Source organism: Cydia amplana, chromosome Z, assembly GCF_948474715.1.
Source record: "Cydia amplana chromosome Z, ilCydAmpl1.1, whole genome shotgun sequence".
NCBI classification, from domain to species: domain Eukaryota; kingdom Metazoa; phylum Arthropoda; class Insecta; order Lepidoptera; family Tortricidae; genus Cydia; species Cydia amplana.
This window is the reverse complement of record NC_086096.1, coordinates 12,299,419-12,326,219: the sequence shown is the minus strand read 5'-3', so window position 1 is coordinate 12,326,219 and position 26,801 is coordinate 12,299,419. Positions and strand designations below refer to the sequence as shown.

General features: G+C 36.7%; 2 protein-coding genes across 3 annotated transcripts in view; one reads left to right on the top strand and one right to left on the bottom strand.

Moving 5' to 3' along the window:
- Positions 1-1,638: 1,638 nt before the first annotated feature.
- LOC134661522 (USP6 N-terminal-like protein) lies at positions 1,639-16,884 on the top strand. Of its 2 annotated transcripts, none has more exons than XM_063517639.1 (6): positions 1,639-2,129; positions 5,998-6,826; positions 6,907-7,142; positions 7,868-7,929; positions 15,127-15,310; positions 16,323-16,884. In XM_063517639.1, exons 1-6 carry the CDS (start codon positions 1,987-1,989, stop codon positions 16,699-16,701), a joined length of 1,833 nt encoding a protein of 610 aa, XP_063373709.1. In that variant the 5' UTR covers positions 1,639-1,986; the 3' UTR covers positions 16,702-16,884. The 2 variants fall into 2 exon arrangements, with proteins under 2 accessions (XP_063373709.1, XP_063373708.1); XM_063517638.1 differs by having other exon boundaries at positions 1,641-2,129; positions 15,127-15,319; positions 16,323-16,882.
- Positions 16,885-25,802: 8,918 nt separating this feature from the next.
- Positions 25,803-26,801, bottom strand: part of LOC134661336 (proton-coupled amino acid transporter-like protein pathetic) — a 32,529-nt gene continuing 31,530 nt past the window's right edge. Inside the window, exon 9 of the mRNA XM_063517368.1 lies at positions 25,803-26,721. Coding sequence (XP_063373438.1) covers positions 26,313-26,721 — 409 coding nt within the window. The 3' untranslated portion in view covers positions 25,803-26,312. The remainder of the gene's footprint in view (positions 26,722-26,801) is intronic.

Here is a 26,801-nt window from a genome sequence, read left to right as displayed (position 1 = left end):
AAAAATGTAGGTGAGGTGAGAGGTGGGGAGTGAAGCGGTGGTAACAGACATCGCAAGCGATTTTTATATAATAGATTGCGGCACTTGAGAGATAGATTGAATTTGTTGCGCGTACTTAGTCGGCAATGTAAAGGAAAACACATGAAAATCACATGCGATTTGTAGCAAGGTCTATGGATCCCACAAATAACATCTTTAAACTCCTATACACTTGCAATCTTTAAAGCAATAACAGACTATCGCACCGCACCGCGACCATGGTGCGCCGCACCCATAAGTGAGAGCGAGAAAGAGATATTTCTTGGTGCAGCAGTCTGTTATGGCTTTTACATCTGCACCGCCAGACTTGGGCTAGCAAAGAAGATTGTAAAGGACTTCCTAGGGGTCATGGCAAGAAGCCTTCGTGCCATTCGTGACGAAGGTGCACTCGTCGAATATATAGTTGATCAAGCAAATCTTGTCAGTAAAAAAGGCGCGAAATTCAAATTTTCTATGGGAAGAAATCCTTTCGCGCCTACATTTTTCAAATTTGCCACCTTTTTCTACTGACAAGATCTGCTTGACCAAGTATTAAACTGGTATTAAACCTAGTATTAAACTGGATTGGGCATGATTGGTGGGGATAACTGACAGAACGGGACAGTCTTATGTATCTTTCAATAGGAGTAGCAGCGAAAGCGAATTGTTTGTCCTTGTCACAGTCTCACTTTTTTTAAATTCCCCACCATAAATTAGTATGGATTATGGTGGGCAACAAATAAATTCGACAATCATAGCGTCGCATTGCGTATGTTTTGTCCCTCACGGAGGCACGCGTAGACCACTTCTATAGCATGCTACCTTCTTTCAATACGTGGGACACAATAATTTGTCGTAAGAGACAAATAAGTCGCCTGGCGACTAAGTTGCCCGTGCGCGCATACCCTTATTATAGCTGGTCAACCAAATCTTGTCAGTAAAAAAAGGCGCGAAATTCAAATTTTTTGTGGGACGATATCCCTTCGCGCCTACATTTTTCAAATTTGCCGCCTTTTTCTACTGTCAAGATTTGGTTGACCATCTATATATCCTACGAACGTCTTAGCATCGGCGTTAAGTGCTAGACTGCAAGGTAATTTAGTCATTAGCCAAAAAAACCTATTAGAAATTAGCAGTCAAGCGCGAGTGGGACTTAACGTACGGAACCCTTGGAACGCGAGTCCGACTCGCACTTGGCCGGTTTTCTTAAATAAAAATTACTAAAATGTAATATTTGACGTTTTTTATGTACCTATCTTGAAATCCGCTTTCGCATCCGCGGATGTGAGCCTTTGAAAATCCGCATCCGCATCCGCATCCGCGGATGTCAAAAAATCGGCATCCGCAACATCCCTGATCGCGACATCCTAAAGGCCCCAGTACACAATGGGCCATCGCTGGCCACTCCAAGGGACGCAGCCATGCGGTACAATGAGATAGCAATATCACTTGCTCTCTCTCTAACGCATAAATGCGTCCCTTGGCGTGGCCGGCAATGGCTCATCGGGTACTGGGGCCTTAATGTCGGTAATATTGCGCAATAAAATTGCTCTGACTCCCTGCAAGAACTGTTGGGGTTAAAAATTAAAAAAAAAACGTCTTTTATTGCCAACCAACCAGCCCAACCACCAGTTCCAACATAATTAAAAAAAGGGCGTCAAGGCGAACAAATAGTGTTTCGATAGAGTAGTTTCTGTGAAATGTGCAACTAACAGTATTTTGAACGAAGACGAAAACGCTAAAATTTAATTGTAATGTTCTCATCTTTTTGAAAATTAAGTAAAGATGACATACGTCACATAATGTAGTATCGTGTCGAATAGGAAAAAGTTGCTAGTCGCGATGTTAAGGAGGCGGAATGGGTGATGGTTGATTTATATTCTGGTTTAAATGTGAATAGTTGTAGGTCAGATAGCAATATTGGCGGTAGAGTAGGTGTTTCGGTATGTGGCACAGTCAGGCCGTGTTATGAATAAGGAATCATTGTTGGCTCGAGCTGCCGAGGAGCGGGAGCGTATCTTTCAACGGTACGAAAGGGGTCGGGAGAATCTCGCCGGACAGATAGACCCTTGGGAGGATCCAGAATATGAGACATACCATAAAACTGACAGGTGAGTTTAGTACAGTAATCAAGTGTTAGGTTAACAGTAGTTAAGTATTGGGACAACTGAACTCTTTATGAACTTAAATAAGTATCATATTAATTAACCATTTGGTAACTTGTTTCAATAAAGGCAAGCACATTGTATATTATGATACAGCTACTGCCCAAAACTTCAGTCAGTATTATTGTTTAGGACAAAACATTCATCTCAGGTGGAATTTATGAATAAATTCAAGCCCAATCTAAAAGGACAAAAACATCTACAAATACTTATTTATATGTTATATTCAGTGATCGGAATTGGTAGTGCCATTTCACGGGACTTCGGTGCGTTAGCTTAGTATGGATATACTTTTTCACCCCGAGTTTTCATATTACCTACTTCAATAGGGATGATGACACATGTTGAATTTTATAACAAAATCTAGTAAAATAGATAGCAAATGAGAATCTTTCATAATAATGTGGATATTAAAATAAAATACGGAAATGTTACAAAAATACAGGACCTGAAGCTTCAAAATTTTAGTTTTTTTTTAACTTCCAAAAACGATAAAAGTAAGGGTACCGTTTGATTCCTTACATTTTATCCAAAAAAATATTGTATAACAACTATATGCCTACATAAACGCAATATTTCACGGACATAAACGCAATTTTCTTGTTTTGTCCATACTTCAAGATGGGATCTCAATGACCTTGACGTCACGTTCACTTATTCTTTTGTGAGGGGCGTTTCGCGAGTGAAGTGCGACTGTCGGACTTTGACTATAATTTCTGACTTTTGTGTTGCTTTAATGCAATGGGTCCCATATAGACATTTGATCCTAAAAACAAACCCGATCGATTGATACCATAAATGAAAATTAGTCATGTAGCCTATTAAAGACATGCCAGCGCGGGAACGCTGCCTGCATATTGGGCACCCTCCCGAGGGCACCAAAGTTTGATAGGTATTTTTAATTTTTAGTTTTAGTTATTTTAATTGTAGTTAGTTTTAATTTTATATTCCTGTCTATGTCCTTTAGTAATTTATATTAATAAATGTATATGCCAAACAATATTTTCGTGAAAAAATAAGAGTCTTGGAATCCCGAGTCTTATCCATGTTAAGTACAATGTTAGAGGTCATTGACCCCAAATGGCACTACCTATTCCGATCATTGGTTATATTTGATTACAATAATTTTAATTTAATTTGATGATATTGTTGGTTATTGATTAGAATGAGTATATTGGTATGTTAATAGGAAACCAGTAGTTATCAAGTATAAAACAGGAAAAAAGAACCTATGCCTGTGTGAAATTAACTACATGATAACATTATGCTTGATACATACAGTCAACGGCAGATATAGTTGACCCCCCTCACAAAAACTAAAAAAAGGGAGGTTAAGTGTCTTCACAACTAACTGAATATCTATAATTATTAATTTTTCTATATAACATTTATGTTTTCTACATCTCACCTGTTTCTTGTTATGCTAATGTAGTTTCTCTACGTAGTGGGATGGAATCTATTGACAATATAGTAGTAGTGTTAGTAAATAGCTGATGTGAAAGACATATTGAACTTTTGGATCTTAATCCAAATTAAACATTTTAGCTATTACTATGAAATTTCAATCTTTTCAGAAACAGTAATGAACCAAAAATCTAATTCTTTTTATTTAGTATAATGTGTGACTATAATTTTTTGCTTCCCCTTTCAATAATTGACTTGTTTTTGCTAGGTGATAGAAGTAAAAAGGCAGGATTGCACTGTATGAATTGCCAGTCAGTTTGTAAAGCTCAAGTTACTGTACATTTGGAAGACCGTCTGGTACTTTTGATGCTGTGTGATGGAGGTTTTATAGTATTATCAGTATTGCCATCAGTATTTATTGACTAATATTTTACATAAATGATTGGATTAAGATTAAACATGGGGTATTTGATTTAAATGGTTTCTCAATATTAAAATCCGACATACTCCAATTTAATATCCAAGATGGTGGCAAGATTCTTCATCATAAAAAATGTTTCTGTAAAATAAAACGGATGTTTATTTATTAATGTCTCCTATCTATTTGGGTATTCTATAATCCCTGAGTAACCGCTGGGATTTTAAGCAGCACAGTTTTAGAAAATTAGACCCACTCCCCGACTTCCGATTGAGCTGAAATTTTGCATATTTACATATGTAAATCGGATGACAATGCAATATGATATCATGGAGCTGATCTGATGACGGAGAGAGGAGGTGGCTAAGGGAACTCTGTGATAAACTAATGCAAAAAAAATTTGGTTGTTTGAATGATCTCGATGAGTAACAGTTGCCTGTGGAAAGAAAAGTACAGTCAGTGATAAAAGCTTATACTAAAAATGATTTTTTTGCCAAAAACTTGTTTACTGTGTGTTTAGTTGCACTGTTACTTAAACATTGTGGCTGGACATTGTAAGAAGTGTACTTAGTATTCCCAATAGTTTTATTGAATCCTACTTGAAAGCTATGCAGCATTATGTGATTACTTCTGAGTGTTTTAACTTTTAAGCAGTTTCATTTGTATGAATTCTTACTAATGGAAATGTGTCTGTGTTGAAAGAACACTTATGTGGTGGCAGGTTGTCAGTGGCCTTTTGAAATTAACGGTATTTTTTTGAATTTCCAGCGTCTCCGTGTACCAAGGCTTTTACAGTAGAAATATACTCAAAGGGCGTTCAGATTTGGGGGTAGTGTGCCATTCGCGAATTGTTCACGCAATGCACCTGCCCTGCACATTGTAACTATGAAATATATGTGATCTTTTCGAAAATTGCATTGGCTAGATCTTGACAACCTGAGTAGGTCTTCAGTTTTAGCGGTGGTAATAGTCGATTTCCTATTGTTTAGGTAGTGTTCAAATTATATTCTTCATTTGTTGATTTAACTCTTAATATCATGAAACATGGAATGTTATTTGTCATTTTCGTTTGTTTTATTAGATACTAGCAAACCGCCCCGGCTTCGCACGGGATAACAAATTATACATAAACCTTCCTCTTCAATCACTCTATCTATTAAAAAAAAAAACCGCATCAAAATCCGTTGCGTAGTTTTAAAGATCTAAGCATACAGGCAGACAGACAGACAGGAAAGCGACTTTGTTTTATACTATGTAGTGAAGACTAAACAAAATTCTGATAATGAACGTTGTGACGGATATAATACGGACATTAATGCAATAAACGAGTTGAATTTGGTGTAACTGAAAGATTCATGTAGTAGGTACAACTTAGAGGATGTTCATGGCAAACAATGAATTTATTCTGCTTTTGCGAATGTTACTAAATAGTTATACGTATTTAGGTACTTTTCAAAATGAATTCATGATATTGTAACCTATTTATATTTTCTAATGTTATGATTAACTTGTCTTTTATTTGGTGATAGCAATGCGAATACTATAGAAATAATCAATATGAAAATGTGTGTTCAGTATAATAAAGTGAGCCAAACAGGAATAAATTGTTGGGATAGCAGGAGCTTAAGTATTTGACTTCTTTAAAACAGTTTCCCAAACTGGCAAGCTGGAGGAAATCGGGGTTTATAGACGTCACTAACTTAACTAATTTAATACCAAACGTAAATTATAATAATTTCTGTCATTGCGTTAATAGTGTAACAAAATGAATTAGGTCAAATGTAGATTGTGGATGGATAGCATTAGGAACTGGCCATTCATTGGTGGTGACGCACTTTGTCGCGGGATGGTGACTAATATTTCACTGCCTAATATCACTGTTCCGTCGGCGTAAAATTCACTCTTAGTCATGACATGATCATATCCCGCACATTGATTATTTAATTTAATTTGTATTATCCTTAATTTAATTACGAATGCAAACATTTCCAGATATGGATTTATCCACGACGAGCGGTTGCTTCAAAAAACGGCGCCGCAAAAAATTAACATCGAAGTCGAAAGAGAAAAGAAATGGCTCAAAATGTTAAAAAACTGGGACTCTCCAGCTACCAAAGAAAAACTACACAAGCGTACATACAAAGGCCTACCACTCTCATTACGACCGCGAATATGGTGCAAACTACTTGACATCAATCGAATAAAAGCAGAGAAACTTGGTAAATATCAGGAAATGTTGAAGCTAGCTAAACTATGGTCTACGGAAGTCAGGCAGATAGACTCTGATGTAAACCGTCAATTTAGAGAACACCAGTTCTACAGAGAGAGATATTCAGAAAAGCAATGCTCGCTGTTCAACGTACTGTGCGCGTACAGCATGTACAACTCGGAGGTGGGGTACTGCCAGGGCATGTCGGGGCTGGCCGGCGTGCTGCTCATGTACATGGACGAGGAGGACGCCTTCTGGGCGCTCGCCATCCTGCTGTCCGACGCCAGGTACAACATGCACGGATTGTATATCGAAGGATTTCCCAAGTTGACGCGGTTTTTAGGCCATCATGATAAGATACTCACAAAGTTTATGCCCAAGTTAAAACAGCATTTTGATAAGTATGGGTTGGATGCAATACTATATTCACTCAAGTGGTTCTTTGTATGTTTTGTGGAGCGTGTGCCCTTCAGTTTGTGTTTGCGAGTGTGGGATATATATCTTCTCGACGGCGAGAGAGTGGTTACTGCCATGGCGTATACGATACTCAAGCTTCATAAAAAAGCTATAATGAAATTGAATGATATGGATCTTATTGTTAATTATATTCAGGTGTGTATTTACTTTTGACTTTATATAAATTACTTGGTAGTTTAGTTAAGTGGTAATTAAATAGGTATTGTTTTTTGCAGGTAAAACTACATAAAGACTTTGGTTTCGAGGATGATATTGTGATAGTAAATCTAGAACGTTCGATGGAGGAGCTCCGGCGAGCCAAGCTGGACTACCCGGGTCCGCCGCCGCCCAGCGAGCTGCCGCAGCGGCGGCTCGGCGTGTTCGTGGAGCCCGACGACAAGTCCAAGATCGGGCAGCGCGCCGACACGTTCTCCGATACCGAGAAACAAGCCAGAGCCACTGTGATATTAAGGTACTCAGTTCCTGCAACAATCATTTACTAGTGGTAGAAGCACTGAGGCGCTCGTAATGCGCTTATGCGAGTCATGACCACAGGTTCATGAATTAAACTCTAACCCCCTTATTCATAAATGCGCTACAATTTCAATTAGCTAATAATCGTTTGTCTTTATCTGTCATTTCGACTTATGTATTTGTAAGAAAGGGATAAAACATAATTTAACTAAATCAGGCCCGTAAAGTTTTATGAATAAGGGGGTAAACCTGTACCTACCACGGCATTATGTCAATTCTGAATTCAAATGGGACCGGCTAAAGTGTCCAAGTCGACTGTAGCCGACTGTAGTTATCTACATTAGAGTTTGTGCTTCTTCAAGACTTCTTCGGGAACTTTTGTTCGTGTAGTTACCTCTGCTCCTCATCTTAGAGCTTCTCCGGTCGTATCCTAAAGACTATTCTAGGTACACAACGTCATCTTGGCCACTTAATAGGTACCTAAATTGGCGAGACGAAATCTGACATTTCTTTTCGGAGGAAAAAATAGACCTTAGCGATTATTCTGATGTTTTCCTTCCATTCGTATTAGTAAACAAACTATGTTTGGTACGCATATATTCGGAGAAACTCAATGGTATCACAGACTTGAGGTCCACCCGGTCTCGAAGCAGCTTACGTCACCCGGCTGCCAGTACCCGCTGTTACTGCTGGCTATTATTGGTTGACTTGATGTTGTTGCAGACGCGAGAAAGCCGCACTGGAGCTGCAGGACCTCCGCGTGTCCCAAAGCGACACCGTGTCAGGTAATTTGGAGAATTCTCCGTACTCCTCGAGCACCTCCTCCCTGGAGAGCTTAGGCTCTGACCACTTTACGCATCTGTAAGACTGTGATGCGCGTTTGTCCTGCTTTCGATGACGTGCCCCCGATTTCACCTAGTCGGTAACAATCCGAGTCTTTCGCGTATTAATTCGGAAGAATTTGTCACACTACAACACTTTTGAGATTTGAGTCGTGAGTTGTGTCCTTTGTAGAGTATTTATGAAACGTGACTCTACAAGGACTCGAGTCCTATAATAATTAGGTACTCAAGTAGACTGTAGAATCTTATTAACCCGGTCTAGTCTTAAAACTGTGGTTTCCCAAGAATCGAGAATTGTCTGTTGACACTGACAATCCATAGTGTAATATTAAATTTTAACTATAGGTTTACCGAAGGAATCAAAACAAACAACCCGTTAGTGGACAAAAACCATTTATTGACAATTCAATTAGTGCCTATGTGCCGAGACGGAAATGCACGGAGGATTGTAAATGTCAGATGGCAATTGCCAGATTGCTAAAATAGAAACTTACCCGAGTGTATCATTGACTTATGGATATTCCGATAGCGATTATGAACATCTTAATGTTTTTTTAAGAAAAATACCTACTCAAAAAAAAATTACCACGATTCATCGAAATATGGATGAGATATCTTTAATAATTACTTGCCAGAATTAAATAATAGTTAGTTGCAAAGTTCTAACTATGATGAAGATCGAATGGCATAGGTACTGACACTACCAAGAATCATTCGTAGTAATTTTAATTTACTTATTTAGATTATAGAAACTAAAGTGCACTGCATGCTTGCCGCTATAAAACCTACTAGATGTTTTGTTTGAGTTTTTATGTCAGGTTGGTTTGGTACTGACTACTGGGAGTACTGGGGCCAAAACGCTGGGGCTGTGCGCCTAGGGGACAGCGAAAATAACGTCAGGTTATAGAATTTGCTAATATTTGGAATAGTTCTACTACTCTATGTCCTGAATTTATATATAATAATATCTGGGAGGCCGAGCTTTGCTCGGAAAACATATAATAAGTCAGAAATGCGCGTTTTCCCAGAGATAAAACCTAGCTAGATCGATTTTTCGCCCCCAAAAACCCCCATATAGCAAATTTCATCGAAATCGTTAGAGCCGTTCCCGAGATCTCCGAAATATATATACACATATAAATCAATAAACTAGTGGCTCTGTGAGCTGTAGACCTCGCGAGCATAGCTTATTGGGACCGTGCACGATGACAGCGCCACACAGCGGTTTGATCAATCAACAATACAAATATTTTAATTTATTAAAAAAAAAAAGAAGTTTAAGTGAAAAAAAAATACAAAAAGTTATGTCTTACTGGGGATCGAACCCAGACCTTCGAACCCAGACCTTCTGTGTGCAAACAAAAAAAAGCGATTGTTTACAAAATGCGCCATGATAGTTCTTAGCTAAGCTGACGAAATTCGGCTACTCATTCTCGAGTACAAACTAAATATCTAAATACCGCCTAAACCAGTAATACAATTCTTCTGCATTTTTTGCCATTTACTATGTAAATATGTCTCAAAAAGAAAATACTCTTATGATATCGATACGACTATTTGTTTAAGCGCGAGGTATCACAACTCCTCCATTTTTGAAAATTTCCAAAAACGGGATCGACAAAAAAAAAATTTACTCATATAATCTGGTCACAAACTTTCACAAGAATCGGTTGAGAATTGTGACCTGTAGAGGAGAACATCCGGACATACAAAAGCAAAATGCCCGAGTCAAAACGTAGACCTTCGCTACGCTTCGGTCAATAAATATACAAGAATCGCTCTTTTAAAGTTATAAGATTTTTATGTTATTTTTATTCGCCACCATTTCCGGTTTCGAAGCATTTTTTAAAGCAATATTAAACTTGTTTTTTAGTTTATATAATAAAGTTAGCTCTATCAGCATTTGAAAAATGAACTCCTCTGATTTCGTATTTTTTTTAATTCTTCTAAATCGGAAGTGGTGCCGGATAAAAATATGCATAAAAATAATGGCCGTAAAAATATGCATAAAATAGGACATCGAGTAAGTATAGTATAACTATTCCAACTTTCCAAGTATCAGCAAATTCTATAACCTGGCATTATTTTCGCTGCCCGTTTGTCGTGAAATGCCCCTAATACTATAAATCCGTCGCTGAACGTCTGTATTAACTACTTGTCAACATAATTAACGTTCTTGTGTTTCCCCATTTTAAGATGCGCTTTCAATTAAAAGTATTTATTATTTATTAGGCGAGTTGTTCTAAATTAGATGAGTCTATTTAACCCTGTTGAGTGCAAATTATATTGTCTGTACTGTAAAAGGTCAGAAAGCGAAGTAAATAAACATATGAAATAGTATTATCTAAGCATGCGGAGTTATAATCTCAAACTGACATGGCTAGTCTGTCTAACATCAGCGCAGCTCAGTTATTAACTTATTACTTACCTAGTGCTATATAATATAATATAGCAAGTATACATTAAACGTATATAAGACACTTAATATTTTGTGGACATGACAGAACCGCAGTATGTAATAAAATCTTATTATTTAAAAAATATACGCAGGAAGTTGAAAGGTCACAATATTGTATCGAATTTATATCCATTTTACACAATAGAATTACTATGTGGATAGAGTATTACCGATACGACTAGTTAATAGGTAGCTGTACTTGTAACTTGTAGTTCTTGTTATTTATGGTGCTCTTTGATTTTACAAGCACTAAACTTGTGAAAGTGGAATTTAATAGATGTGTTATTTGCATAGGTATTTGTGACGTTATTAATGTTGTTTATAAGTACTAAGGCAGGAGGAGATTGTTATATTCTAGAAAAGACAAACTGGAAATTAAATAGAGCTGTGTAAAGTAGCCATTAGGCATTATACTAATAATCGTTGATTTTAAAAGTCATATGAAAAACCACCTTTTAAATGTAATTTGGTTAGAAATTAGGTTATTTAAATAATTGGTCACAGACACTTACAAACTTACATCCTAACTAAAACTTGTAAAATTAACACGTATTCGTCTACACGAATTCAGTTGCAAAAATATCTGCATTACGAATGCACGTAGAAGGTAGTTCTGTATTATGCAATTAAGGTAAAAGAGTTTTCTGGCAATATGTGCTCGTTTACACGTGCTATTCGTTGTGTAGATAGTAAGTAATAAACATTTTATTGTACTACATAAACAAGGATAGGTAACAGTACATATACAGTATACATTTGAAAGTAAATAGGCAGTGCGATAGTTTCGCTGGTCCGAAAAAAATCCTTAGTGGCTATCTAATTTTATCAAAGTTACAGGGCTCAAGGTTACTGCACGGGTTATTGAAAATTTTGATTTTGTTTTGTTTAGGTAAGCTATAATTAAATAATTTTAAAATAAAACGGCCAACATTACATTCATATACCTACTTAATCGCGGATAACTTAACACTGTAATTTATTGCGGTAGGTACATAATTCGCACGTCAATCGAGAAATCCAAAGAGACAAGATTTCTTGTCTTTAATATTAAACTTTCTAGCTTTACCTACATATTTCCTAAATAAATAAAACCTATTTTTTAAATAAATTTTAAATTAAGCCCAACCAAAGGTGTTGAAGAAACTGTCATAGGGATCGTCACGCGAGAAGTATAGATGTCGCTCCACGGCCCCATAGTCCCGCACCTATATATTATACGGTAAATCTGGTTGCCACAAATTGACGTTTTCAATTCAGTTACCACCTTCGATCAACACGGGCTTCCGGCACGGAAGGGATAGGCCCAAGCGATATCTTGACATTCAAATCATTCTGCCATTTTTCGCGGGGGCGAACGTGCACACAGTCGCACTTCTCACACACTTACATACAAAATTTAATCTGTAATGACGACACAAATACATAGAAAATGACACCCTACACAGACAAATCCTGCACACCTCGATCTGTTTTTGTGTACGGACGAGTCACAAGTGTCACAACACGCACACTAACACATTATCGTCAAATAATTTTATCGTTTTCTGAGAGATGAGAAATCGGATTTGTCGCTCGACCGATCCGCAATTTGTACTGGGCGAGGAAAATCGATAAATCCAGCAATTACATGAGACTAAAATATAATAATTGTGTTTAAATGTAATTAAACGTATGACATGTAAAAAAAATATTACATGTGAAATGTAACACCTTCTTTTTGTAAATTTGATGTCCCCGACCTCTTTTTACAACAAAAAACCGAGCAATTAGGCAAATTTTCTGCTGCTGTGTTCACTCGCGCGTCTGGACTCGGTCTAGTTTAAGATCCGAGCGCAACTAGTTTTATTACCCGCGCTAGATCAGTTGATCTTGTACCTAGGCAGAGGGGAAATAGTGTGAATGCCGCATCCCTTCCGTGTTGATCGAAGGTTACCACAAAACATATGGCAAACATATCGGAGTGTACTACTAGTCCATCACTCGGACTTTGTTGTTGATTTTTAACCGACTTCAATATAAAGACACGTCAAGATTGTTTACCTTTTTTCTAATGCTAAAAAAAAACGAACTACTTATATGATAGCGAATTGGAGCGAGCCACGTTTTAAGTTGACATAACTCATGCCTTTATAATATGCTGATGATGTGGCTTTGTTTATAATTTGACGTGGATAGTATTGCTTTTTAGGGCACATAAGCAGTATACAAACGTATATTACACAGTTAAACATGTCTAATCTATGACGTTTAAAAATATGAAGAACACTTGATTTGGCTGTTTTATTTAGAAATTATTATTGTTCACTTGGGTTCAATCGTGTTTTGCATGTTCTCGTACGATGAATTCGTTTGCAAATAAGTATTCAAATATTAGTATGTAGGTACTTACCTCATAACTTTAGTAACATATACGAATGATGCGTTAAGATGTATGCACTAGCAAAGTAATATTTGGTGGTACGGCGGTGGGTTTATGTTGTTATTAACGCTTACAGTCCGCATTTAACACGCTGTTTTAAGATATGAGGAGAATGTAACTTTAAGTGTCTTGTGGTAATACCTATTGAGAGTTAAATCGCTTCCCAAGTCGCGCTTGCGCACTCCTCATATCTTTCATTTGTTTGTGCTAACTTCATAACGCTATTTTCGCATAAACTTTTTATCACGCTCGTACTTCGTTATTTCCTAAGCACTTTAAACAATGTTTTCTTTTTACAAACTTCACAACAAATCTTAGTATTACCTAATGATAAAAGAAGTCGTTTGTTCTGTTTGTGATGTTGAATCTCTGCTCACACTGAGTGCCATCACTGTCCACTGATCGTTTTACATAAACCCACCCCTATCATCCATTCTTAATACGCATTAAAATGTAGCAATAATATGTTTTATTTAATTTATTTTTAAGTAACTTTAGTAAGAGATGAAAATCATCGGCTGAAGCCGAAAGAAGCGAAGCGATATAGTCAACCGTAAATATAATAAATATATTGTAATTGAAATGTATAATATACATTGTATGAATTTTTGCTCCTCGAGTTATGGCCACATGGGACCATTAAGCAGTGCTCGATGAAAATTAAACACATTTAGAGTAAATTTTATGTTTTCGTTTTATTTTTAGTTTTGCCGCCGGTGGTGATATGAGGAATACAAATAGATAAATAAAAAAAAACACATTACAGTAACATAAAATTAAGTGGTACGTGATATAACGAACTATATTAGATATCACATACATTTGTAGCAAGCCCACACTTTATTTGACGCTTATTGTTGTTTACCCTAATAATTTACATAAGGCGTTAATTTTAAACAATAAAAGTGCTTTCTGCAAAGCAAGTGCATTTAAGCGAAAATTAATTATATTATTTCTGTGCCACGTTCACAATATGAATGTGACCCGACCAAACTGTTTAATGTCAGTATCATATGTTATAGAGTAGTAGTTTAGTATTCTTGTAGGATTGAATGGAAGTGCTTTTGTCCCCCAGAGTGCTCGCAAGCCGTTCCCCTCCGCACCTCCCTGGCCTCCGTCGACATCCACCTCGACCCGCCCCCCCCTGTACTAGGCACCAGCAACTCTTTTCCCGCCAAATCACCCAGTTACCTATTTATAAGAAAAAAACGGAAGACTAGAAAGCACAACTACATAAATTTGTAACGTTATTGTAAATAATGTATCCAATAAATATATTTCATAATGTTACCTAATGTGTTTTGCGTCATTTTGAAGAGCAAAGTATGAGCAGAGATTTTCATTACACTCGTCATTACGTAATGCATGTGCATCGGCACAGTTTGGTTTGCTTGAGAATGTGTGTGTTTGTAAAGAACCTGAGGTAAGTTTTTATTTACATTTCATTTTGCATGTAATTTGGTACATCAATTTTAAAGCTCTGCAATTTTAACATGTTAACTCTCAATCGAATCGGCGTCACTACGATTTACGCTTAACTAAAATAACAGGAATCGGAAGTAATTTCCATCACTTACTAAGGTATACCTAATAGTATAGGCATCATGTGTCTTTGAGCAGGGTGCATAATTATATTCCTTCGCATTTTCACGAAAACGTACTAACGTGTCTTGCTATTTCAGTCACTCGATACCAAAAGTACTGAGGTTAACTGAAGAACGTAGCATGAGAAATACGAACGTTTCCGATAAAATACGATGGAAAACAATTATGGACTACATCTGTACGCCCCTGAGACAGATGACATTTTGCTGGCCGCCTTAATTTTGTTTAAAACTTTATAATACAGAACCTCCTCCTTCTATGAAATTGAAGTCGGTTAAAAACTGACAATCATGATTTCTTTCAGTATGTAATTTAGTTATCTATACACTGGCAGCTGGGTGTACATTGCATAATACTTAGCCTTTCACTGTATGTATAATATTTATTCTAAAATTGCCGCCAAACAAAACAGTTATGAATCATTGTATGTATAATACTGAATGAATTAACTGCGGATTCTGCTGAATTGCCAAACAGCAGCATCAGGATTCTGAGTCAGAGATGCTCCCGCACCATCAGTGAAACTTATCAAAACGTTAAGGTTTAATCAGAGAGTTAACGTGGTGAATTGTGAAGTGGTATCTTAATAGCTGCATTTATAGAGTTGGTAGTGTGAGTTCGGTGTACACTTGTAAATTATGTGGGTATTGTGTGACAGAGCACAGCGGCGTGGCGGGCGGCGCGCGCTGCGACGACTCTGTGTCGGCGCTGGGGTCGCGGCGCTCGCTGGCCGACACGTCGGTGACCAGTACGGCGGACCTGAGCGTGTTCTCGAGCGGCCGCTCGCACGCGCCCGACAACTCGCTCGACACGCACAGCAACGCCAGCGACGACGGCACTGGGTCAGATGGGTGAGATGTCTTTGTAGATGTACGCGACCGAACTCTGGTTGCCACGGTGTCATACCAATACCATACCATACCCGACAAAAGTATCTTGGAAAAATATAACAGAACAAAGGCTTCTATTTTTTTCTACTTCGGGTACGGCACTTTCGTTGTATGTACATCACACTCTTACAAAAATATAAGTCAATCAATAGTCACTATACAATTGAATGAATGCAAAACCTTGGCACCCCATGTAAGGCGCGCTACTTGCTAGTGTATATTGCTAAAAAGCCGGCAACACACTACGGCGCACAGTGTAAACTCTTTTTTAATGATTTTATTTAATTCCTTGTTTATCATTCCTGGCTGATAAGTACTCATACATAGCGTGCGCCGTAGAGGAGTTCCGTCTTTTTGCTTCCCACTTTTAGTTGATATGGTTTGTAAATTGTTAAAACATATTTGCTTATCAGTTGCGTTTAGGTTGCTACCAATAGGCAATTTAGTGTTACGGTGGAAAACATAAATCCAACAAGACCCTTGGCTTGGGCTGCGTTTTGATTTGTGGCTTATTTTTATGAAACACATCCTCGCACATTGCTGTTGGAAATGGAAACGCAGCCTTGTGTGGTAGAATGTATTTGGCCGTGATGACGCGGTATTAAGAATTAGTATGCTGTTGTTTTTATTTATTTGAGTGTACCAGCTAGATACTAGTACTAGTAGTAGGGCTTCATGTACAAAAGTGCCTGCTATAATCTATTCTGCGCTTACGGAAGCAAACAAATTAATTCAAAATACATCTATCATATTAGATATAGGTACAGCATGGAATACACAATACGATCAAGCATTGAGAGTGCTGCGAGATTTGCAATGCACACTACTTAGTGGTATTTTCATCGCCCACGCCGCCAATGGTAGGCATTTATGTATTTCATCAATATTCTTAATTTTTGAGATTAAACGTTAAACCAAACCTCCATACGATTCATATGTTAAATAATGGCGGCGGCTTTTCCAGGTCCGGTATTTGCGGGCTGAGCATCCAGCGGGCGCCCTCGACGGCGCACTCGACGCCGCGCGCCACGCCGCACCCGCCCTCCACGTCCCCGCTGTCGGACGACGTCGTGCGTATACACGTCACGTACAACCCACTCGCGGCTAGCCCGTCCCACCTTCACCCGATCTCACCCTCCAAGTACAAACCGTACTCCGAAGAACACCACAAACCGGTCTCGCTCGGCTTCTATGCGAGCAACGGAGCCGGCAATATGCCATCCGATAACAGAATCAGGATACAAGTGCCGTCCGAAGAGCTTTTGACACCTGTCGTCGACTCCGGAAGGATTATAACGCAACGGTACATAAATACACATTCTGACTTGTACGATTTAAAGTAAGCCATTAGTGTTTAGGTAATATTGATCTAAACTTAGGTTTTTTTGGAGAGGAATGATCAATCAACGCAATATAATATAGTAAATTAGAATCTCTTCCGATCCCTGAATCTGATCTATGTAAAGTATTAAATTTTGTCATTGTGTGTAATTTCGTTGAGGCCGAATGTTTATGAAAGTAAAAAGTATGTCGGCTTATGAATCAAGTAAATAATTCAGTCTAGTGTCACGGCATCAATACCTACTTTGGATGGAGTTTGTTTCTTCTAAGAATTAATTGTCTATTATGCTACCAAAGCAATAAAAAGGTAGGCAAGCAGAGTCAATGTCTTAAATTTCCACAAGACTTTCTACACAGGTCATCCCACATGGCTACAAAGTGTGACGCTATATTGTCACTAATTACCGTCACATTATTACAAGCAAAACTCACTAATTACCACCACAAGTTCATAGCCATAGTGAACCAATATATTAGTACTAAAAGAAGGTTGATTTTTGTTTAAATATTTTTAGTAGGTAATTAAAGAGTTTTGCTTGTCATCTGACGATATGAAGTTGTATTCTTTTTTTAATATAGAGATTCGAGTGACAACTTTGGATGAGGTGGTCATTTTTAATATTTTCAAAATTTATTTGTTAATGGCCATTTTGATTTCTCTTTTCCTATGCTATAAATTAAAATATGATATAAAGTTCAATAAGTAAAAACTACCCTATTGTTGAATTTCGCGTGATGATGCTCATCTGAACTGATAGCAAGTTTAAGAACACTCAGTCAATTTCACGATCGCGTATTTAAATTTATTTGTGTAAATACAAGTGTTAATATATTTAAGACGTAGTTAATAAAATACAGTTCAAATTAAGTCACACGTTGTTAGAAATACTGACATATTGCTTCATTTGTAAGAAAGATGTGCGAATAATTAGAATTGTGTAGTGTTTACATAACTCCACTAAATGTAAAATTTATTCTAAGAACCGAAAAAAGTTTAAGCAGCCTTAATTTAGAACATACGTATTGTACATTTTCAAATCCTACCAAAAATAATAATAAATACTGGAATATGATCTTTAAATGTATAATGTATTCAGTCTTTCTGAATGCGAAAAAAATCGTGTCATAGATGTACACTGTACAGGTTCAAAATTGTTTATGCGTTTATTTTGTAAAAAGCAATGTGATAAGCAATAATTTCCTTAAATACCTAGCTGTTTAGTGAATGATTGGGTCGCACATTTGTTGTTAATATGGTTATACTGGAACTAGTACAGATATTTCTATAAGTAGAAACATATTCATCTATACTTATTTGATTATAGTGTACCATGAAGTATCTCGTGACGCTAATTTCTGACAACAATTAAGAAATTCGATACGCTGTTTGATTTGTCTATAAGTACCTATAGTGCGAAATTAGGTATCTCCCCAATACTGAGAAATACGTAGATATTTCAAATAGCGTATCGCGGTGCATTTCAAGTAAGTCATGTGAAACAAAACCGATCTGCGGTTTTTTCAAGATGCAATGCGTTTGCATGGATTTATTTCCGTACAAAAATGTATGACATATTTGGGCGTTATTTTCCCTTTAATTTTGTATCAAAATAATTATGACAACTATATAAACTTTGCGCTAATTAAGTACCTACAATTTGATTTGCACTCGAAAATGGTAGTAATTAGAAGAGATGTAACAATTGGAGCGGTTAAAATTTGTGTCAACTTTTATATGGATATTTGTTTTTTTATGTTACCCTAGGCCCGTAAGTGAGATTTTCTCCTCGCGTAGCGGGCCTGGCCAAGGCAAGACGTAAAACTTTAGACAAACCACGGGCGGTAAGTCGTAAAGCCCCAGATCGCATATTTATGGCCCTCATCTTCGGTTCGGGCCACAAACACCTGCGATCTGGAGCATTCACGAATTCACTTCCCTAGGTATGTAATGAAATGTACTATTTATTACCAGGCCCGTTTGTAAAGAAAAAACAAAATGTGTACCTTGCATATTTGTCGTCTGTTCGTAGATCGCTACGCTATCTACTGTAATAAGGCTTCAATTATAAATCAACCTAACGACTTTTAACATCAGACAATGTGGTACTTTTTGCCTGCAAATATCTCATCATTCTCTTATGAAATCCTGTAACAACTCATAACATAGTCTAAGCGGTATTAGTGACTATACTTGCATTTAGATGGTTACAAAATGTACTACGAATAGCCGCAGACCTATGCACAGACCTATGTAACTTCAAGCTCTATTTATTTAAAGATAGTATATAAGTGTTCAATTAAAATTAAATGTGATTTACGCTGAATCTCTTCAAAGACTTGGATATCATAACATTTTGCTCCATTAAAAATACTATAGATAATAAATATGTTTTCTTCCTACACACACATATGTATGTACATAAATTAGGTATGGTACAAATATTTTTCAACAGTATTTTTTTGTAAGTAACCATATATTTTTTTCTACAAACAGTAAATGGCTATGGCGCATTTTAATAATTATTATTTTGTAGCAAAAAGTTCTCAATGTTTATACATATAGGAATTTCCACATGGTCGATAATGGCACAGGCCTGCATAAAGATTAGTCCGTTAAAAATACTTGAACAGCAGTAGTCAAAATGTGAGAACGTATTTGTGGATTGGATTATTTTAGAACACCTATACCATACATAGATGACAGGAGCATTCTATCAAAATCATTTCATTCGATGAACAATTAACTGTAATATACCATGACAAATAATTGTTACGTGGGTACTTATTTTTTAATATTAATACTTGACAGATACTTTTGAAACATTAATTTGTACAACTTGCACTGATTTCTTCTTGTTCACATAAGAGATTAACCTTTTAACCGCCAGAGTCTGATATATAAGACATTACATATCCAGCTCATTTCGCCACAGTCTGATAAGACAAAGATCTGATTTGGTTCTTACAGCACATTTATAACTCCCGTAACTATGCCAACATTTCTCTGCGTGGGACAATTACTGTCGGTGGTGACACGAGCGCGCTCGATCAAAAATTTTCGGCGGTTAAAAGGTTAATAAACTTGTAGGTTACCTAAAATGACAGTTAATTGTATGAACATGAAATGTCATTTCATACTATTAACTGTCATTTCAGTCTACCGAATAAAAAAATAGACTTTAATATGTACAACAGAAACAAATAAGTACATTGATAAAGTTGTGAACGTTTTTAAATTTGGAATAAAGTACATATATGTATTATTTTTTTATATTGATTCAGCATAATCTTGTTAAGCCTTGCTACCTTAAAATAGGAAATGTGCTTCTAGTACCTATTACCGATTTTCCAAATGATCTCGCTTCCTAAGTTACTCTAATGCACCTTACCTACTTATACATTTTTCTTTTTAGTACCTAATCAAGGATGTCTAAGTAGATTTCAGTTATTATAAAAGGTTACATTTAATTTACAAGAACGCAGTACTGGTGTACAAGAATTGCGCTGGTTGTTTATAAGTAGGTAAATTAAGAATACATATTTTTTGTGTCACTTAATAATCAGAAAAATTAACTTAAGTACAGGCAAAATATAATATGTAGTACTAAATACTTCCGTATAACGTGTTTAAAAATATACCATAACAATTGATACTTTATGGATAGAGGTAGGTACTTCACTAGTGTAGCAAGTTAATTAGGATTTATGACCATACATTACTTGGTCAACCAGATCTTGACAGTAGAAAAAGGCGATAATTTAAAAAATGTAGGCGCGAAGGGATATCGTCCCATAGAAAATTTGAATTTCGCGCCTTTTTTTACTGACAGGATTTGGTTGACCAGCTATACTTAAAGTATATTTATAGTTATAGTCTGTCAAGCCATTTCCGTCAGTAGAAAGGTATCGTCCCGTAACCGCGAAGGGTTATTGTCCCATAGATAATTTGAATTTCGCGCCTTTTTCTACTGACAAAGTTGTTTGACTGGGTATAGATAAGTACCTACTTTGATTTATATGTCCGTATGGTTATGTGTTAAAACGTACAGTACAGTGAGAATCGCAATAACGTCTGAAACTGCTGCTGTTCTATATAGAAATAAAGTTTAAGGTCGGTTTTCATTCAAACGTCTAAAATCACAACATACAGTTTGCTTAAGTATACAATTTTTAGCTTTTGTGCAAAAGTTGTTGCAAATTTTAAGGTGCATTTTAGTTGGTGATTTTTTTCTATAGAGCGAAAGTCTAGAGAACAGGTTTCGAATATGAAGTTACCTACTAGAGAAAGGCCTCAAGATATTTAATTTCTTTTTTATTATATATAATTAATATAATTATATACTTCGTCAAGCAGATCTTGTCAGTAGAAAAAGGCGGCAAATTTAAAAAAATGTAGGCGCGAAGGGATATCGTTCCATAGAAAATTTGAATTTCGCGCCTTTCAAGATTTGCTTGACCAAGTATATAATAAGCAATCGATCGATCTAAAAAAGCGGTACGATTTATCAAAAACTGCTGGCTGAAACAACTGCACCTTAACCACCCTACGAGACCAATGAATAAAAAAAACCACCCTACGAGTAACAGTTTTGAATGATTCACGGTTAGTTTCACTAGTGACTAGACTTATATCGACCGGGGACTTATATCAAAACGTAATCACGGTTCATATGCCGGTCGATATTAAGTCCACCCTACGGTGCCTACGAGTTATCGCCCGGGAAGCCATTTTTGGAACTTAGGTACGTCAAAAATAGGAAAATAAATAATGAATTTGGTTCAAATAGTAGGTATTTATCCCCATGCAAATTGAGATTTAAATATTGCCCTAGTTTATCAACGTTAAATAAAATGTTTCATTACAGGCTTTCATGTTTACTTAACTAAAGGTCATGTAAGCTAAAATTATTTGTCACCGTTTATGTGGTATTTATGTGTGATATACTAGAATTACTATTTTTATGCTATCTATGTATAGAAATATATTTATATTATAAAACACTTGGTCAAATTAATTGATGTAAAAGATTAGACGTCCAATTTATGTTCACAAAAACCTGTGCCATTTCTAAATTAAGGATGATTGGTAAGACATTATGTTTTAACTATATTATTGTTGTATTTTATTATGTATTTGTATATGCAAGGCATTTAATAGGGTAAGTTCCTCACGATATTTTATATAATATTTGTTGACATTTAAGTTCTCTTTATTTCTATATTGGTACTGACACTACACAACCATTACTCAGCAATGTAATAATTTATTTAAATAGCGACGATTTGTAATGGTGTATTCTCATTTGTCTCCACCTCATGTATGGCGGCGGTCAAGTGAAGCAGGTACAAATGGGAATACCCCTTTTTAATTGTTATTAATGGCACAGTCAAAGCTTTTATTATTATTTTATTGTAGTTTTTTTTTATTAAAAACATAACTGAGAGCAAGAACTTAACAGCTAGACAGGGAAGTGTATATGATCAAAATGTCGTGATAGCTAATTATTGGTACTCGTGTCGGTAAATTACCTACACGAATGTGTAGGCTTAGCAAAGGAGCACCGCGATAGTATCTCGCAAGCTAGATGGACTACCCGACCCTCTTGAATTAATACAGGTAGAAAAAGATGGGTAGGTACTCCTATCTCACGCGCGAGATATAAGCCCACTGGATTTAGCCACCTGAAAGGGCGCGCCTCACTCTTATGTTTAGGCTATACCTACCTACTTAATCCCCTTGAACCACGCCCACGAGTAAGAAACGTTGGTAAATGGTAAATGTGTTTAACGTTCTTTAAAAAAATCTTTTTGGACAAATCACGTAAAATATGGGAGTCTATATTAATATTCATCGAAAATTCGTAGTAACAAAACAGGGTAAAGCATTTGCGTGATTATATTCGAATTGATCGTTATATTCCAATGGCAATAGTATTTGAGACATTTGAGTCTGACTTTGCAAAAATGGTTTTATCAAGCAATTTGTATCCAATGGTATTGTCCTATTTCAAATCTTGAAGGTATAAAAATATTTTACGAAAACTTTGAAATTTGCTCAGCATACACGCGACTCACGCGAGTATCGCCTTTAATTTGAGCACTATTGATAGTTAAAAAAATGCCAAGGAGTGGGGTGCGCCTTTGCGAAGGAACTGACCTATAATTGGCTTGAAATAAACTACTTATGCCTAATACGCCCATCGAATGCATAATATGTATTATACTTATTGCATATAATGCCTCGATCTTTTGGTGTAGGTACCTACATATTATCGTTAAGTTTGCCGATGCCTATACTTACTTCATATATTTACTGTTATTTTAAAATTGAAGAGTTCTTGAGTAGTGTTATAAACATTAAACAGATTTCACTATTTCAGATTTTTTTTCAAACAGTTGTTAAGAATGCTCTGATAAAATCTAGCAACGAGAAAGGGATTCGCATCCTAATGTCAATATTACTTACCCACCTAATTAACATGAAAGGGGAAGAAGTCACGTGACCACGTCTCCAACTCCATACAAAAGTCGTCCCCATTTTCCTCTTAGATATTAACATTATAAATAAAATGTTTTCGCAATAAACTGAAGCAGATGTCATATAGTAAAGAAAAAGCGACGAAGCCCTCCAGTGGTGAAGGCCGGATCCGGCCTTGCCGTTGCCGTTGATGGGGAGTATGGGGACTACGTTTGTATGTAGAAGCGGTCGTCCACTATCCTTTTAATCACATACTAGCGACCCGCCCTGGCTTCGCACGGGTTACACAAACGGGTTATACATAAACCTTCCTCTTGAATCACTCTATCTATTTAAAAAAAAACGCATCAACATCCGTTGCGTAGTTTTAAAGATCTAAGCATACATACCTACAGACAGACAGAAGGTAAACTCGTTACATAAAAGAATAACACAAAAACATGATTGAACGATTTATAATTCATTATAATAATAATAATATCTAAAACATATTTTATAAAATTAGATATGACCCTCTTACAGTCGCCATGGAATAATATACGTTACCTATACAGGTTGCTTCATAAAATCGGAATTTGCACTGAATCATACTGAATATAGTCTTGTCCAGATCTTTATGAACACCATGTTCACATCGATATAGGTATTTGATGAATAGCAACTGTACTTCCGGGCAATATGGTTTAAAAAATACATACAGTTATGACGGGCCAAATAGGAACTTCAATAGTATATTTGGTTATTGGTACAATTGTCTAAAAATATACCTACACAATTGTTTAGTACATGTACGATATCTTAGATACCTACTTCCAAAAGGATACAACATTTTTTGTCAGTCCGTCACAGCCGAATTCATGATTTGAAATAAAATCGGTCATCTTTTCATACCTAAATGAAAAAGCCTACAGGGAAAAATATTCATCTCATTCACACGATATGGGTAAGTAGGTAGATACTCGACAATACCACATCATACGATACATTTGTTCCATTAGATTATTTAAAAACTCGTGGAAATTACGACTCCTCGGAATCCATTCCAACCCAATTTTACGAGTAGGCAGGTAAGCTTTGATTTTAAGTAAATAGCAGGGGCCTATCGGCTGTTCATACGCGATTAAACGAAAAATTTGCAGCATAAGTACTTACATGTCGATGTGGTTTAAATATAAATTGACCTAGGTGCCTATGAAATAATGTAACCTTAGCCTTACTGCCTTAGCCTGCTTCAGATCCTTATTTCTACTCTTTGCTTACTATGTTAAACAATAGAGAATATTACGCAAAGCTCTGCGTAGAGGTCGCTACTAGCACAAACTGAGGATCTACCGCGCAACACGAAAACAGAAATTTCCATTTTCGTGTTTCGCGGTAGACTGTAAACAAACCGCCTTGATGCATCAAAGTCATAGTAAAAACTTGTCAAAAAAACTGTTTAAGGAATAGTATGTACAAGTTAATCTATACCTAGTTTACAATATGTGCTGGCGGCAGAACATTGCAGATATACCCCTATTGCATTTTAAAAACATAGGTATTGCTTCTTTTACTGCCTATCGCTTTTGTTTTTGTTTTGATATGGTAACATTTAGATAGTGAGTATCTACTTTTCATCCAAAGGCTTTATATGCCAAGCCAACTACAACCATATGATAGAATATAATACCATACAAAACTGAATTGGACAACTGGTAATTACATTGTAGGGCAGAAGTACCGTGTATGGACATATGCAAGTTTGCATCGTTTGTGGCCGGTTTAAATTTGAATCAATATATTAAAAAACTTATAATATTCAAATAATATTTTTTTAGTTTTTAAAGCGTAACTATTGGAGTTCTGTTATAAATAAATCTATTTGATCATGCATTAAGTACACGGTAGGTATGTTCTGTCCTACTCGTAGGAGTTCCATACATTACAAAATTTAGGCAGGATAATAAACCATACTTGCTAAAACATAAGAAATAACCTCATTATCACTTAATTTCAACATACCTAGTTTAGACTGTAGTTTCTCACAGAATACTAGTAAATGCAACTTCGGCTTTGGGCAAAATATCCCCTTGAGTGAATAACCACCTGTTTTCTAGGATTAGCTAAATACGAGAATAACATCTTTACCGTTACATTCCAGTTAGCGAATTTAAACATGATAAAGTGATAACTAGGTATCGTTATGGGAAATGCAGGCAGGAATCAACTGTTTTTATATAACACAAGTGTTTCTAAGCAAAACTTAAAGACGGGCGTGCCGGACCGCGACCTCGGTACGGTCCAAGCCAAGGACTGTTTCATCGAGTAATAGTTGGTTCGCTGTATGTCCGTTAAGGACGCAGCTGTGAGTGAGAGCGAAAAGAGATACGCGGACCAGACCAAAGTCGCGGTTCGGTACGCCCTTCTATTAGTGCTTTGACAGCCACTTAACTCAGACGATTGTTATCTTGGAGGTAGTCGCACTACTTGATGAGCACATGATTTTTTACTTAATGAGCACAACTGAACACTTAAAGCAAAATCTTTTACCATGCCATAGTGGTCACAATAGTAAGGTCTTACCAATCGTCTAAGTGTAGCTGTAGTGCAGTTAGGTACCCGTTTTATTTATCTCGATTTTTTTTTAAATTCTTATTATATCTACTGTAAAAGGCCACATATTGCCGATATAGGGAATTAAAAATATAGGCACTTAAACTCTTGTCTTTGCTGATTTCAATTTAGATAGCCTGATATCTAGTCTTACTCTCCTCGAATCTGGGACAGGAATGCAATATACTTTTTGATATACCTATGTTTGTACCCAGATACTTTACTAATATCTCCTATAACTCCATGGTTAACATGTCGACTTCCCTGTTTCTTAGTAGCACCATTATCTATCAATGTTAATAGTTTAATAGTTGCATAATATAATAAATTAGTATTTTGATAATTGTAACTAAGGCTTAAATAACATAGTATGAACTAATTATGAAACAGACTGCTTAGCCACAATAGGTACTTTTTTGCTAGCAAGGCTATGCAAAGCCAAGCTAATACAATGCGAATGTTCCGCAGGCATAACACCTGCTTTACGGCACACCGTATCGGCGGGCATTTCCTGTCCATTCTAACACTCACTCAAAAAGCCCACTAGGAATATGCTTTTATTATGTCGGAAACTGCGTCTTTCGTGCCGAAAATGAGCGCAAATAGCCCAAATATGAGCACTAAAATGTTTTTCCAAATTAAAAATTTGCCAGGACCGAAGCCGATGTCCCAGTAGGTGATAACCTCAATGAACGCCGGCGCTATCAGGCCCAGGATGGAGAAGCAGAAAGCGCCGATGACGCCCATGAAGGGGCCTATCGTGGGCACCGCCACGGCCAGCATCACGCACAGCGTCACCATGATGGTGCGCATCACGTAGTCCGCCAGGTCGGGCCGCTTCGTGAACTTGTCCTTGATGCAGCTCCACATAATGTCCACGCACACGAAGAACTGCAGCCCGAATGTGCAGTATACTGCTATGGCGATCGAGATTTTAACAATTTGGGCAGGACTGTAACAAGAAAGAATAAATTTACATATTAGATTATTAGGATCTAGAGTTTTATTTAGAGACCTAGCGTCTTTTGAGCG